General features: G+C 44.3%; 2 protein-coding genes across 4 annotated transcripts; one reads left to right on the top strand and one right to left on the bottom strand.

Moving 5' to 3' along the window:
• Positions 1 to 587: 587 nt before the first annotated feature.
• On the bottom strand, positions 588 to 3,395 carry LOC306793666 (uncharacterized protein). Of its 3 annotated transcripts, none has more exons than XM_079291370.1 (6): positions 3,283 to 3,395; positions 3,015 to 3,040; positions 1,856 to 2,047; positions 1,504 to 1,706; positions 1,330 to 1,348; positions 588 to 829 (listed from the first exon to the last, which is right to left on the bottom strand). In XM_079291370.1, exons 2-6 carry the CDS (start codon positions 3,034 to 3,036, stop codon positions 747 to 749), a joined length of 519 nt encoding a protein of 172 aa, XP_079147496.1. In that variant the 5' UTR covers positions 3,037 to 3,040; positions 3,283 to 3,395; the 3' UTR covers positions 588 to 746. The 3 variants fall into 3 exon arrangements, with proteins under 3 accessions (XP_079147496.1, XP_079147495.1, XP_079147494.1); XM_079291369.1 differs by having other exon boundaries at positions 3,168 to 3,383; XM_079291368.1 differs by having other exon boundaries at positions 3,297 to 3,361.
• Positions 3,396 to 5,129: 1,734 nt separating this feature from the next.
• Positions 5,130 to 13,106, top strand: znf512 (zinc finger protein 512; the record flags this gene model as incomplete). The annotated part of the gene is made up of 16 exons (XM_079290281.1): positions 5,130 to 5,254; positions 6,451 to 6,588; positions 6,693 to 6,748; positions 6,930 to 6,988; positions 7,335 to 7,909; positions 8,190 to 8,279; positions 8,533 to 8,637; positions 8,890 to 9,014; positions 9,413 to 9,499; positions 9,829 to 9,927; positions 10,011 to 10,178; positions 10,262 to 10,459; positions 10,830 to 10,931; positions 11,372 to 11,434; positions 11,745 to 11,843; positions 12,495 to 13,106. Exons 2-16 carry the CDS (start codon positions 6,489 to 6,491, stop codon positions 13,104 to 13,106), a joined length of 2,538 nt encoding a protein of 845 aa, XP_079146407.1. The 5' UTR covers positions 5,130 to 5,254; positions 6,451 to 6,488.
• Between the last annotated feature and the right edge of the window lie 1,792 nt (positions 13,107 to 14,898).

Genomic DNA, 14,898 nt, shown 5'->3' with positions numbered 1-14,898 from the left:
TGATCACAGCGTGGACGTTTGTTTCACACTGCTAAACGATCAATCGTATTGTTTATTTGTTGTTGATGGGTCTGAAGAGAAGTCTGAATCTAATTGTGCTGTTACATTCACGCCATGTTTCTGAGCCTCAGGCCCCGAGAGTTATTCTTAGAGCGGCTCGCTGCTCGCTGCTATTCTGCTTTGCCTTTTTAGGCCAGAGGCGTGACCTTAACACCCCACCCCCCCCCCCCCCCCCCTCTATGTTAACTAATCCCCCTCCTCCAGACTCCACCGCTCAGTGCAGAGCTGTCATCAAGTGGAGAGAGAGCGACTGAAGTGCAGGCATTATGCTCTTAAAGTTGCGTTTGAAGCATCGTCGTGACACTACAAGTAAACAGGACTCAGATCAGTGAAAGTGCAAACACAAAGTTAGAGTCGCTGTAGGCTTCACGCGAACGAGGTCGTATGACCAACCACTTAAATCGACTTGTTATGATAAGACCGTTACCTCATTTTTGATAAGAATCCATATCAGAGATGTGACAAACGTACAGAGACAATCCACAATAATATGATTGAATCACTTTGATGGATATATTGTTATTCATTCTTTATGAAGGAACAACATATAATCGTTATCTTTAATTGCACAAAGCAGCAGCAAGCATTGTTTTGCTGAATGTTTTGTTGTTTTTGCCAATGCCTTTATCCGAATATTAAAACAATACTGAAACAAAATCATGTCGTGCGTGTTAGCAGCAGCCCTCTCAGACCTTCTTCTTCACTTCAACGATGACAATGATCAACACCACCACTGCCGCCATCACCACAAAACCAGCTGCCAAACGTACTGAAATAAAGAAGAACAATGAGTCATCCGGTATCATTTACACCTCAATACGGACGTTGGCTTTGAAGCCTCCAGTTCGGCATTTTTGTCTGACGCCATCTTGTTTTTTTGTAACCAGAAGTGACACGAGAGTTCAGTACAACTGAACGCTGATTAAGACATTGTTGTGTGAACAGAATGTTACAATTAAGTTGCATGAACTGAAAACACACACAGTGAAAGGGTTAAAGCTTTTAAGACGGAAACACGGACAACTCCCAGACCGGACGAGGTCGTGATAGAGACCTGTCAATCACAGTAGCCCCGCCCTAAAGCATCCCCTGCTTTATGGTCTGTGTGACTCTAAATGGACCATAATGTACTAAATGAACATCATGCTGTATTGAAGAAGACTTGAAACTAGAGATTGAGACATAAACTCATGTTTACAATGTTTACTGAGGTAATAAATCAAGAGAGAAGTCATTTGATCTGAAATATGAGGTTAATGTAACACTTACTATATTTCCGGGTAGGAGACTGAAAGGAAGAAACAAAATAAAATAAGAAATATAAATTAGTCACAATGAAACTGCATCATGTCAGAGGTGGACCACAGTAACGATTCTGTTATCTGTCACAAATATCAGCTCACGCTGCATCGATTGTATTCGATCAGTAAATATATTCGTTACCACTGAACGGGAAAATCCAAGAAGCTTCTCGACCTCGTGCCACGCTATGTCGTTGCGGTCGCTGCTCAGGAGGTTGCGCTGGTGGAACAGGATGTCCACAGTGAGCAGGACGTTTCCGTCGGACACCTGTCTCCTGCTTTCAGTAACAACGTATTCACGATTGAAGGTGTGATGCATCACCACCAGAATTACTGGTTTACCAACTGTAAGCAAAGACAGCACAAACAAATGAGTCAGAGTCTTTAAAACCAAAGTCATGATGTGAAAGGTTGTGTTGAGTCTTGGGAGCGCCAGCTAAAAGTATGGGAATCGAAAGTCCAATGAGAAACTGGCGAACGAAGGCATTTCCTACCTGGAGTGTTGTTGAGGGCCGTGCTGATGTCCGGTCCGACTCGTGAAACGATGGGACAGAAAACCACGAGGAAGTCACTGTCTTCAGGAGAGGCCACGTCAATTTTGCCAACGCCTTTAAGCTTTGCAACAAAGTCGCCATGAGCATCGTTCGTTTTTCCTGCCAGGTGGACAAAGAATTTCTTCCCCGACACTAAAGACAGAGAAGAATGTCCGAGTCATTATTGAGCTTTACATCGTTTCAGAGAGAATCTAGTTAAAAACAGACATTTAGATAGACTCAGCAGACATTGGAAAAGGTTTTTACACATTCACAAACTTTATCACTTTCATAAACGGCGTAAAACAAGGGCGATACTGATATTTTATTAAATTGGTATGTGATTTTTCAACATAATGATAATTTTTTGGGGAAAGTAACATCATTACACTCAAAGACAGATCCTTCACTCCAAAGGTGCAGTGTGTAGGATCTGGCGGCACCTAGTGGAGAGGTTGCAGATTGCAACCACCTGAAACTTTACCCGTGTGCCAAGTGTGTAGGAGAACTACGGTGACCGACACGCTTCAACATGAAAACAACACAAATGGCCCCATCTAGAGCCAGTGTGTGGTTTGTCCGTTGTGGGCTTCCGTAGCAACATGGCGGGTGCTCCGATAAGAGGACGCGCTCCGTATGTCGATAGAAACGACTCATTCTAATGCAACGAATGTGCAACGATTCTTTTATTCAGATGATTACACGCTAAAGAAAACATAGTTGTTATATTCCATTTCTGACATTAAAACCCCCCCTAAATGCTACACACTGTTCCTTTAAGTAAAAGTACTAATACCACACTGAATATATATATATATATATATATATGTATATGTTATATATATATATTAAATGAGAAAGGGTCCTGGTAAATAATGGTATTTAAGTATTAGCAGCAGACATGTACTGTAAGAATCAAAAGTGAAAGTAGTCATTGTGCATCAAAACGGTGTCTGTCAGTGTTTCACTGTTACTGCTGCATTTACTCTCAATCCTTCAGTTTGTCTGAAACCTTCGAATGCAAGATCACCTTGAGTTGCAGTACTTGAGGAAATGTACTTGTTTACATTCCACCACTGAGTAATTTAATTTATAAAAATAAGCAAACTTGTTTTCCCACCAGTAATCTTCTCCTGGTCCATGTCTCTGAGGAGGAAATGGAGAAAGAGCAACTTAAAGTCAACACAGTTAATAAAATAAAGCTAAACGAGGCTACGTATCACAAACTGTTGTGTCACTGCAGCTCTGCTCAAGCTTGAACAGCGAAAGTTACCTCAGAGGCCTATAACCTGGATGGCTCCGATACATGGTTGGGATTCAGCAGTTCACAGCCTCGCACGGAATCTATATTCAACTTTTACAAGATACTTTATACTTACTATACTTACGTATAGTTACTTACGAAATAGCCTGGTAATTTGTTGATAAAACTTCTGGCATTTCGGTCTCAAACCAGACAGGGGAATAACAACAGCTATGAAAACGTGCACGGTCGTGGAACACTTTCACTTTCTCTGAGACGCGCGCAGACAGAATGAGTGCAGAGAGGAGACGTGCAGCTGCGTCAGTGTGTCCAGCAGTAACAGAGGAGGAAGGAGGAACTGCAGAGCTGCTGGTGCGTTACACGCACGCTGTTCATGTGATATTACAGACAGCTTTAAGGATGTATGTGGAGTAAACATGCCTTTAAGTGTTCACTTACTCAAACTGTTGCAAATTAACTTCCACTCACTCTTTATTTATGCAAATTTAGCAGCTTATTTCAAGATTTCAATCAGCTACATAATCTTAGCAGTAAAGTATTGATGACATTTTGATTACATGTAAAGAACAATCTAAAGCACAACCCTTCAAGCTCTTTTAAAGAGCGACTTGCAGGGTTTTAAAGGTACAGTGTGTAGCATTTTGGGAGATATATTTGCAAAAATTAAATATAATAGACCTATGTTTTCATTAGAGTAGAATCACCTTGAACTAAGATTGAGGGAGCAGGTCCTCTTCACAGAGTCCGCTATGTTGCACCCAGGCGGCAACCTCCCGTTCTGCAGAGAGCGAAGCCGACGCAGAAGTTTAAAAGCTGCATTCTCTCTAGTGTCCACCAGGGGGCGACTCCTCTGGTTGTATAGAAGTCTATAGAAAATGACTCTACTTCTCTCTTGATTTATTACCTCAGTAAACATTGTAAACATGAGTTTATGTCTCAATCTCCAGTTTCAAGTCTTCTTCAATACAGCATGATGTTCATTTAGTACATTATGGTCCATTTAGAGTCACACAGACCATAAAGCAGGGGATGCTTTAGGGCGGGCTTACTGTGATTGACAGGTCGCTGCCTCTACCAGAGCCATTTATGGCGTCTCTACGTCACTCCTTCACATTCCAAATCTGGTAACTTCCTTCATCGGTTGCAGAAAAACTTGTTTTTGTTTTTATTTCAAACAACACCACAGCAGCTTATTTCTCTTCTGTGTATTTAAGTGTTGGAATAAAATGTTGAGTAATCGTGGTTCATGAGAGCAGCATAAATTGGAAATACTCCAAGTAAAAGTACCTCAATACTGAGTCGGTACTGTATACATACGTAGGTATTTGTTGGCCACTTGAGTATCTTAAGCTACATTTTATACGACACCATATATGCCAAATGTGTGTCTGTAGGAAAACACACTTTTTATCCCACAGCCATTACAGCATACAATCACACATTCTAGTAAATCAGGTTTACATCATGCCACTTTTGTTTCCCCCCCAAAAAAACAACAGACCCAGCAGTTTATATTATAAAAAAATACAAATGTAAAGCAGTTTATATATTGTATTAAATATATTATGAGATAATGTAAATATATAGCAGTTTATATAATATAATAAACATAATATAAAATAATATAAATATAAATTAGTTTACATTAAATATTATATTTATCATAAAGGAATATATTACTTCATGACAGTGTTTTTAAAGGCATGCACGAGGCCTTAAAGTGAAATTCCTTGAACGTGTAGTTTTGTGTACACATAGAAGATGATTGTGATCTTGGAAAATGCCGGTATTTCCGACAACCCGTGAACGCAGCAGCAGATGCGGGTCTTATTTGTTCCCTCCAGCAGGAGGGCGTTCCTCCGAACAACGTCCAGATACAGTGTAGCGAATACTGCCGGTGTGCGTCCTTCATATCGAGACGCTGTCAACGCTTTGTGGGTTTGTCGGTTGTTGTTTTGTCTAAAGAGTTTTGTTTCACTCCCGGATCGGGGCCTTCCTCCATGTTAGCCCTCCATTGGTGGACGGAGGAGGAGGCCAGGCGGACTCGGAAGACATGGAGGCTCTCCGTCTCTGCAGAGGGTGGGAGCTGTAGGACGGTAGGCTCGCGTTGCATTTTCTCCTCCTCGTTAAGAAACAATGAAAAGACCGAGAGGACAGGTTAATGACGTGTCTCCCACTGGGGACAGCGGCTCGCGAGCGAGCTAGTTCTGCTTTCTAGCTGGACGTGTTTTCCTCTCCGTCGTCGTCAAAATCTAAAATGTTATTTTTATTTTTTATTTTTTTTAAATCCACATAGACCATAATGATCTTTACATGTGGTCCGACACATTTAAAAAAAAAAAAAAAATCTCTATATATATATATATATCGTTCACTTTAACTACATTTCGTGTCGCTCTTTGAAAGCCTCTGTGCAGTTTTTTATTTTTTCAAGCAGCAGGTCAGTGGCCTATCATGATGAGACACATCCACGCACCAACAAATAAAGATAACACCGTTCAAATGTCACGCGTGATGGAAATGCAACACAGCGGGATGCTGCAGCGAGACACGCTGCTTCATCTTTAATACTTTACTTCTGCTGCAAGACCTTCATGGTGCCGCAGAGAAATCAGATTTTGCATTCATGTTTTACGGTAATATACACAGTGGTGGAAGTAAAAGTAGTCACACTTCCAAAAGTGTGAGCATCAAAAAGTGAAAGTAGTCATCATGCAGAATGTTATTTAGAAGTTGCATATATTATATTACTGGACTATGATTAGTGATGCATGTGTTCATGACTTTATTGATGCAGCTCATAAAAATGGGGATAATTTGAAATACTTAATATATTGCAAATCCTCATTACATGCTCTTTAAAGGAACCCCTCTGTTTGTTTGTTTGTTTTTAATCAAAAGTGGTCAACATGTAAACACAGAACTGTTGAAAAAACTTTCCTCTGCACCTGTGACGTTCGTGTGGATGTGTATACATTATCTCATGGCACTTTGAGAAGAAGATGCACCTGAGAATAAGTCATTGCACCGTGATAATACATCAGTGTTGTGTAGATGATTCCCCACAATTATCAAAGCTCCTGCCAGATGGTGAAGGTTCAGCGTTTCTTCTAAATGGTTACGGTTAGGCACTAACCTCCGATGGCTAAGGTTAGAACCTGCCTTAACCTCGTCTATTTTATCAGAACACTTAATTGTTTTTTGTCATATAGAAATGTAAATTATTATGACTGATGCAACCATGTAGGAAGCATGACAGTAATTGAAATGTGTGTTCTCTCTGTGTTTTCAGTGGTGATTTCTACGAGGGGGGGGGGTTTCTCTCCTAGAATGGACCCGGCACACATTGGAGGGGACATGTCGCCTTTGTATGTGCCCAGAAAACGAAGGTCTGTGCAGTCACAACCCAAAAGTGGAGTCCCATGTCCAGGTAACAAAAGAAAGAAAAGCAGGTTACAGATGATCGTTGTGAAAACCTTTCACTGCGTCTGTTTCTCTGATTTCTGAATCAAGTTAAATGTTCCCTCCCAACAGTTGTTCAGCGACTACCAGAAAGAACCTGTGACTTAAATTCAGTCGGATATCCCAAGGTGAGAATGACGCAATAAGTACCCAGCATGCACCCTGTTACATGCAATCATGTCTGATTTAAGCAAACCGTCCAGATGTTCTGAGGAAACGTCCATTTCCATCTGCTAATACTTCCGACGGTGTTAACTGTGTGTGCACTGCTGGATCTCTTCTTCACATTTCTGTACTTGAATGTTTCAGAATGACGAAGCTGAAGCCCAAGACTCTGTAAAGATGAAGAGGACTTGCGGTAGAAAGAGGTAAGAGACACGTCGACTTGTTGCTTTGCAGATTGTAGATTTGCATGACGGATACTGACGTTCAAGTGTAACGTCATGTATTATTATTTATTATATTTATTGACAATATTTAATCCAACAAGCTTGTGGTGATGAATAAAAGGTAATTATTTAGCTTTGTATGCAACGGCTCATTCTAAGGTAACAAAGACACAATTAAACACTAAAGAAAACATACTTTTGATGAATAATTATATTCCATTTCTGTCAATAAATCCCCCTAAATGCAACACACTGGCCCTTTAAATAACTTTTTATTGTCATTCCTAAAATAATAAGTGTTGATGGGTTGGTTTTTTTTCATCAGGTACGAGGACCTCCAGAGTGTTTCCATAGGAACAGTAGATTACCCAACCACCAGCTGCTCAGTGATGTCATCGGGTGGCCTGACCAATGGGGCGGACCCCGGGTCCATGGCTCCGCCCACTGCAAGGCTGCCACCGAGACTGGTGGGAAAGGATGTGTGGCCTCAAGGCCCCGAGGCCAGCAGGGAGCCGCCCCAGCCTCAGGACCACAGCTGGAACTCCAGCAGGGACCGGGGCCCCGACGCCTGGGCCCCGGGTCGGGACCGACCGCAGGAGCAGGTCTGGAACTCCGGCAGGGACCGAGCGGGACACTCCGGTCAAGAACAGACGTGGATCCCGGGCAGGGACAGGGCCCACAGCGGACCGGACCAGGCCTGGATGACGGGCCGGGACCGGGGCCCCGAGCAAGGGTGGGCGGCCGACAGAGACCGAGGCCAGGATCAGGTGTGGAACGCGGGCAGGGATCCGGGGAGAGACGGGCCCTCCTCGGGGCCGGAGCAGGCGTGGGGAACTGGCCGAAGCCAAGACCAGGGCTGGAGCAACGCCAGCAGAGACAGAGGGCACGTCTGGAGACCCGGTACGTACTGGAACACGTTTCAGCAGCACCTTAAAACCAGCTGCAACTCAGGATGTGAATAATATAAAGTTAACACCAGATTATGGGATCCAGCGAATGTGAAGGCTGAGTGGCCTGTTCTCATCCCGTCTGTGTGTCCATCAATAGTATGTAGTTGTACTGCCCAAACTAAATATATGAGCGTTTTTCCTTTGTTCTCACATGCATTTATAATGTGTTGGTACATGTAGAGTATTTTGGTCTTTATGTGACTTTGTTGTTTACGTTTTTATTTTTGAAGACTTGAACATGAAGAAAGTCCTCCGAGTGGAGCTGGAGCGAGGCCCAGCTGTTCATAACTTCTCACAGCCACCAGAGGGCCGAGACTCCTGTAAGTTACCGGCTCACATTTAACGGGCTGAGAGAGAGACATTATTATTTTTATTCCGATTATTTCGTGCAGAAATGAAGAAGTCGTGTTGGCCGTTGTGACATTCTTGGCAGCGTTCCCTGCAGACTAATTGGAGGGGGGAGCAGTTTCCCTGCTGTAGGATGAAGATATGAAAATGTATTTTTTTTTTTAATGAAATGAGAAAAGAGCAAAAAGAGCATTAAAAGAGTGTCCTCCAATGCAAATGTTTCAGCTTCCGTTGCAGCGAGTGTCGGTGAGGCCTCGACGGCTCCACCCAGCGAGGACCAGAAGCCCCCGGTCCTCTCCACCAAGAAGGAGCCTCCTACCTATGCTCCAGGTGAGACGACCAGGAAAAATCCATCCCCACTGTCTCGTGTGTTCTTCCAGGGGAGAGATTAAAATATGGAATTGTACAATAAGGTTTTTATTCAAATAAAAATGACCATTAACATGCTGCAGTAATAAAAAGAGCTCTGACACAGAAGGCTGTCATTCGCTCCTCCTCCTCCTCCTCCTCCTCCTCCTCCTCCTCCTCCTGAAACATTTCAACTGTGTAAAGTCAAATCTTCTATTTGTCGACGTCCACCAGGAAGTCAAGAGGAGCGATGGCAGCTCCAGATTGTGGCCAAAGGCAGAGTCTCCTGTCCAAAATGTAAAAGTGTGAGCAGGAAGACTGTGGAGGGGCTGAAGAAGCACATGGAGAACTGCAGACTGGTGAGCACGCTGTTTCTACGCTGACGTTAGTCTGAATTCTAATCCGTTTTATACACACATGTGTACCGTCTGATGAAGCCCTCACTCATACGGTATAGAAGTAGAGTAGACCTCTGAATATCAGAGGTACCCCTAGAGGTACTTTGGAGTACTGCAGGAGGTATGTGAGACATTTTAAAAATCCTAATTAAAAAAGCATTCAATCATGCATAATTCCTAAAATGATTATCCTATAATACGTCAGTCAAATGTTTGTTCAGACACATTCATTTGTGACCATCAGGTAAACACCATATCACCTAAAATCATGAATCCCTTTCCGTCTGTACTGATTTAAAGCAGATACTCTGTATGAATCGGCACATTTATGTGACGTAACTTTAATGCGCTGTGTGCAGCAACCCTTCACCTGTCAGCACTGTGGGAAACAGCTGAAGTCTTCAACGGGGATGAAGTATCACATCATGGCTGACCACAGCCACCTGGTAAGACTGATCAGTCCAATCCATGCTATTGCTGGCTATTCATAACCAAGGAGTGTGCGAAGGGGGGGACCGCTCGTTTACATCTCGGGTTCCGTGAAGTACTTTGGCTAACCTTTAAGTGCTGCTTTTATCTGACTCTTTGTTTGTCTTCGTTGATGAAATGGTATGAGTGTTAGTTGACTGAGGACAGCTCTAGTAATTGTGAAGAGTTGTGCAGATTCTCTCCATTCCATGAAAGTATTGTCCACCTGGATGAGCGGAGCTTTCATTAAAGTAGAAGTGTTTCTTTGCATCTTACAAAATGTTCCAGCTGCCTCCTTTTTTTTCAGCCCTCAGCAGAAGATGCCAAGGACCTGGACGATCGTGCCATCAAAGACAAACTGCGTAAAATCCTGAAGCGACTGGGCAAATTAAAATGCTCTAAAGAGGTAAAACTACAAAACGGAAGATTTCTTCAAATATAAGAAAACGGCGATGAATCCACGGTGAAATGTTCTTCTTCTCTTGTCAGGGCTGTAACGCTGCCTTCACCAGCATCATGGGCTACGTGTACCACATGAAGAAGTGTGGGAAGGAGGAGTCCGAGCTGGAGAAGATGCTGCTGAACTGCTCTCACTGCGGGAAAAGCTACAAGTCCAAAGCCGGTCTGGAGTACCACCTGAAATCAGAGCATGCTCCCGTGAGTCCTGTGTTTTTATTTCGTGTGCCGATTCAGATGATTCAGAACCGTTTAATCCAATTGTCTCTCCTCCGGTTACCCAGACGCCCCAGAAGAGCGAGGAAGACGAGGCCCTGAAGGCCCACAGGGAGGCGAACCCGGAGAGGACGGCCAGCGGCCGGGTGCAGCGAGCATCGGCCCAGGTGGCCAACTTCCACCTGGCTGAGATCGCCAACAACGAGCTGCCCAAAGACTGGCCCAAGAGGAAGTTCCAGTCGGACCTGGTGCCAGACGACAAAAAGGTGAGAGAAGGTCGATAGACAGACTCCTATTTTACATGTTGGCATAGCCCACAGTCTATTGATTTAAGGCCTACAAAAGAGCTAATTTGTTTTTATTGGCTGTCGCTGTCATTTATTTGATGTGATTATTATCGATAAAAAGTCAGTCGCCAAAAATGGGAACCGAAAATGTTATCTGGGACATCCCTGCTTAGATGTACCGATCGATTTGCAAGATGTTTTATTGTGTAACATTCCCACGAACTAGTGGGAATGTAGGTCGGGTGAGGAGCTGAGACAAGTGATGATAACAGAGTTGTGAAGGCCAGACAGACGTGTGTACTGAGGATACCGTCACTGACCTCCTCTTCTTCGTTCTGGCCTTCATCAGTTGAAATACACCCGACCGGGCCTGCCGGCCTTCAGCCAAGAGGTGCTGAGGAAGTGGAAGAACGAGGTGAAGCTGCAGAGGAAAGTCCATTGCCCCAACCAGGTAGAAAACATCACGGTTACAGTTGCTGTGTGTGTGTGTGTGTGTGTGTGTGTGTGTGTGTGTGTGTGTGTGTGTGTGTGTGTGTTTGCTGTGTGGTTATGATGTGTGTGCATCCTGGTTAGTGAAACAGGATGTCTCGACTGTAATACGATTTTAAAATATGATTTAACTGAGTTCTCAGTATAAGTCGGTTAGTTTTCTCTCAGGTCTCAACAGTGAACGGAGAATCAAAAAGTTCAGTAAATAAGAGCCGCGTTTAACTACAAAACTATATCGAAACATCAGTTTACAAACTCACAACTCGTGCAATATAATCCAAGTCTATTTATTCAGCTGTGTGCTCACTACTTTACAAACACATCTTCACTAAAACCTTCATATTTTTTTTAAGTGTCTTTCTTAAAGTGCACAACCCTTAACACGCGTCGTTTCTTCCTCAGGGCTGTGGCTCCACCTACACCAGTGTGTCTGGACTGAAGGCTCATCTGGGACTCTGCTCGAGGGTACGTCAGCCTTCTTTTCTCTCTCTCTGAAGATAACTGTGCTTTGGGAAGAGAAACCATGCATAGTGAAGTAAATATTGATACATATCGATACAATTTAAAGTCATGTTCTTGGTGTCGTTTTTCCAAAAATGCCACCTTCAGTCTGGTCCGTGTACTACAACGTAAAAATCTAACCACCATCCAATGTCCTGGTTGAAGTCGGCTTTGGCGATCACAATACGGATGCAGTGATTGGTGTAACATAACAGGTGCAGAGTATTGCAGCTTCATCATCGTTTCATGGCTCTTTTGTTGCCTCTCGTTTCAGGGCGACTTTGAGGCTGGAAAGTACAGATGTCTGATCTGCAATAAAGAGTTTAACTCTGAAAGTGGAGTGAAATACCACATCAACTCCGTCCACTCCCAGGTAACGACGTAGTTCACGACAGGTAGAGTTGTTCCGATACCAATATCTAAAATGCTGGATCGGGTATCGGTGAGAACGCAGGTCCATCTGATATCACGTGATGTCATGTATCGGCTCATTTAGGCTACACAGAAACAACAACACGTGTCTATTGCTACCTGATCCGTACATCTTACAAAGTACTACAACGCACCTGTGGTTACACCGTTGTTTTCCCTGTTAATGCTGCACTGAAAACAACAAACCGGTGCTGGAATAGGCAAAAGGAGAGCTGGTTAGCGTTAGCTGTTAGCAGCCGGTGGGCAGCACAGTCCTGCTTTGCTAATAAACGGAGCTAACGGCTAACGCTGACGAAGGTTGCATTGAGTTACATTATGATGCGGTTAAGCTCTATTCAGTGAAAATGTCTAATAATGACGAGATTGTTTTGGTTTAATCAAAGCAAATGCTTGAATGCAGATACATCATTATTGTTGAATTATGTGTTATTATGCAAATAACCATTATACATGACGAGGTGAAAGGATAAAGCAGGAATTGGTATCGGGACGTCTCTAGAATCAAGTAGCTTGAACCTTGTTTCTACAATCGGGATGAATCAGAAGAGCCCCCCCGCTGACTTGCTTTGACCCCGTCTCGTCTTTCCAACAGGACTGGTTTGTGACCAACAAAAAAGCCTCCAAGAAGTTTCAGAAGTTCCTCAAAAACCAGCCCAAGGATATTATCCATAATGTGGACAAGCAGATCGTGGAAAACTACCACCACCAGCACCACCAGCAGCACCATCATCATCATCATCACCACCTGCAGCAGCAGCAGCATCATCATCATCAGCAGCATCACCACCACCACCAGCAGCATCTGCTGCAGCTCCAACCCATGCAGCACCCTCTGCAGCCGCTGCATCACCTCCAGCACCAAACCCACTTCCTCCACCCGGAGCACCAGAGCCTCCCTCCGCAGCCGGACGCCCAGCACCAGCAGCCGATGCTCCACTACACCCCTTTGGAGCCTCCACCCGGACCCATGTGGGTGGACACGGACCAGGGGGGGGCCGGGCCGGGACCGGAGCAGGCCCCGATCGAGCTGGAAATGGCGGATGTTGAGAAACCCGGAGAGGACGCCGGCGGGATGGCGGAGGGGAAAAGGAGAGATAAGGGGGAGAGGGGGAAGGCGGATGGGAAGCGGAAGGATTGCTTTGCTTTCGGTGGTGGTGGTGGTGGTGGTGGTGGTGGTGGTGCATGCAGCTCGTCCGGCGAATGAGAGGTGGAGCAGCGGGACAGGCAGAGACGGATCGACCAGTGGAATCTGAAACGTCCGGGCATCATGGAGCCCCTCCCCGAGGCTGGGAAGGCACAAAGGAACACTTACAAATACAAACGTCGTCGTGCGTCAGAGGTAGACGAAGACACCACGGAGTGTCCGTCCCTGCTTTACTCGCTGAGACGTAGAACTGGTTCTCCACAAGACGACCCGGTGAGGAGGCGGCTGACGACTGAGCTGCTATTTACGGCTTTAAAAAATGATTAGAAGATGACGACGGAAACCTTCAAAAGAACCTCACAGAGTCGGCGTGGATGTGAGACCACACACACACACACACACACACACACACACTCACACACACACTCTCCTGGTCCAGAGGCTGTTTCTGTGGTTGTCATTGTATAGCCTTGAGTAAACTGTAGTGTAGCGTTTTATCTGTGTGTTTATCTGCAACAGATTCTTTAAATGTGTCTCATTCTTTTGATGAACCCTTCCTGTCTTTCTATGTTGACCCTTTAATGGGGAATCCTTTCACTCTGGGAGAGGCTGCTCCAGTGAAGTATTTTATTAGACTCGTCTCTCTGAAAAGATTTTGTGCCTCTTAAGTATGATCTGCATAACTTCGCGCTCACTCTTATGTAACTGATTGGCCTTTTCTGGGTTCAATTCTGTTTGAAGTGTCACTTTTTCCGGTAGAGTTCAACAGAAAAAGGCTTCATCTCACCGTGGCCCCTTCCTGTAACAACGTTTCACCAGTGAGATTCTGACTAAATGTTGATTTATTTTTTTGACAGTGAATGCGACTTTGCTTCATAGCTGCCCTCCATGAGCCAAGTCTGCTGGCAGCTTGTGGGCGACGTCTGAGTTGTGCTTCCAGTGCAGTTCCAAGAGTTTAAACAGGCAAATTACACACGAAGAGCGATCGCACGACAAGTTAACGCGCATTCATCTCAGCAAAGCAACCGTTCGACAGCTTGGGAAATACTCTAACTGGCTAAAACTTTAGGAAGATCAACTTGTACAGAACAACGGTTCACTCGTCCACCCGGTGGATGGCAAATGAGTGGACTGTGTTGATGAGGCACCTTTCTGTTCTTTGACTTGTAGACTGCAGGCGCCGGGGATCCGAACCACCAACTGTCTGATGAGTGGACGGACGCTCTGCTTCCAGAGTCACAACCGCAAGTCGGTACTTCTGTGCAGAGCGTCTCCAGCTAGCTCGGCCCCTAAATTATTAACAATTTCATGATTCGTCCGCGCGCTCTTTGTCCCAGTTCTGCTTGTTTCCCCAAAATGTTTTTACTATTCCTTTTAAAAAAGCAGCATCAGTCAGTTTAAAATGGACTCCGGCGGAGTGTGAAGAACATGTGAGAATCTTTATTTTGCAGTAATAAATGTTTTGTTATTTCATTCAACGTCCACTCTCTCGCTTTCTGTGAAACTTGAAATCGTTTACTCTTCCTCAGCTGTTGTCATCATTTGACCTGAGCTTGATGAAGAATACCACAAGATGGGTTTTAAAAAGAAAATCAGTTTTAAACATTCCACAAACAAGGAGTTTAGTCTGCAGGGAAACAAAGTAAGATAAAGCACAGGCATGTGACGGTCCACTCGTTCATGGACTGCAGGTGACCGCACAAAGCATTTCACCCGTTCTGTTCATTCTGCAAAGACCTTAATGTTTTCATCACAGAATATTTAACATATAGCATGTAGCCTAATGTTTATGTACTCTGCATTATGTATCTACTGTAGTGACGTAAGGTTATGGATGCTCGTCAGTCATTTG

The sequence above is a fragment of the Melanostigma gelatinosum genome (genome assembly GCF_949748355.1).
Source record: "Melanostigma gelatinosum genome assembly, chromosome: 19".
NCBI lineage: Eukaryota > Metazoa > Chordata > Actinopteri > Perciformes > Zoarcidae > Melanostigma > Melanostigma gelatinosum.
Note: the sequence above shows the minus strand (reverse complement) of the source record. Positions and strands in the feature narration are given on the sequence as shown.

Bases quoted from the DNA above. Each gene is read 5' to 3' on its own strand.
- LOC306793666 (XM_079291368.1), bottom strand. From the start codon at position 3,334: ATGCCAGAAGTTTTATCAACAAATTACCAGGCTATTTC. The intron at 3,041-3,296 runs GTAAGTAACTAT...TTTCCTCCTCAG, and splicing joins ACAAATTACCAGGCTATTTC to AGACATGGACCAGGAGAAGA. The intron at 2,048-3,014 runs GTGGGAAAACAA...CTCTGTCTTTAG, and splicing joins GGACCAGGAGAAGATTACTG to TGTCGGGGAAGAAATTCTTT.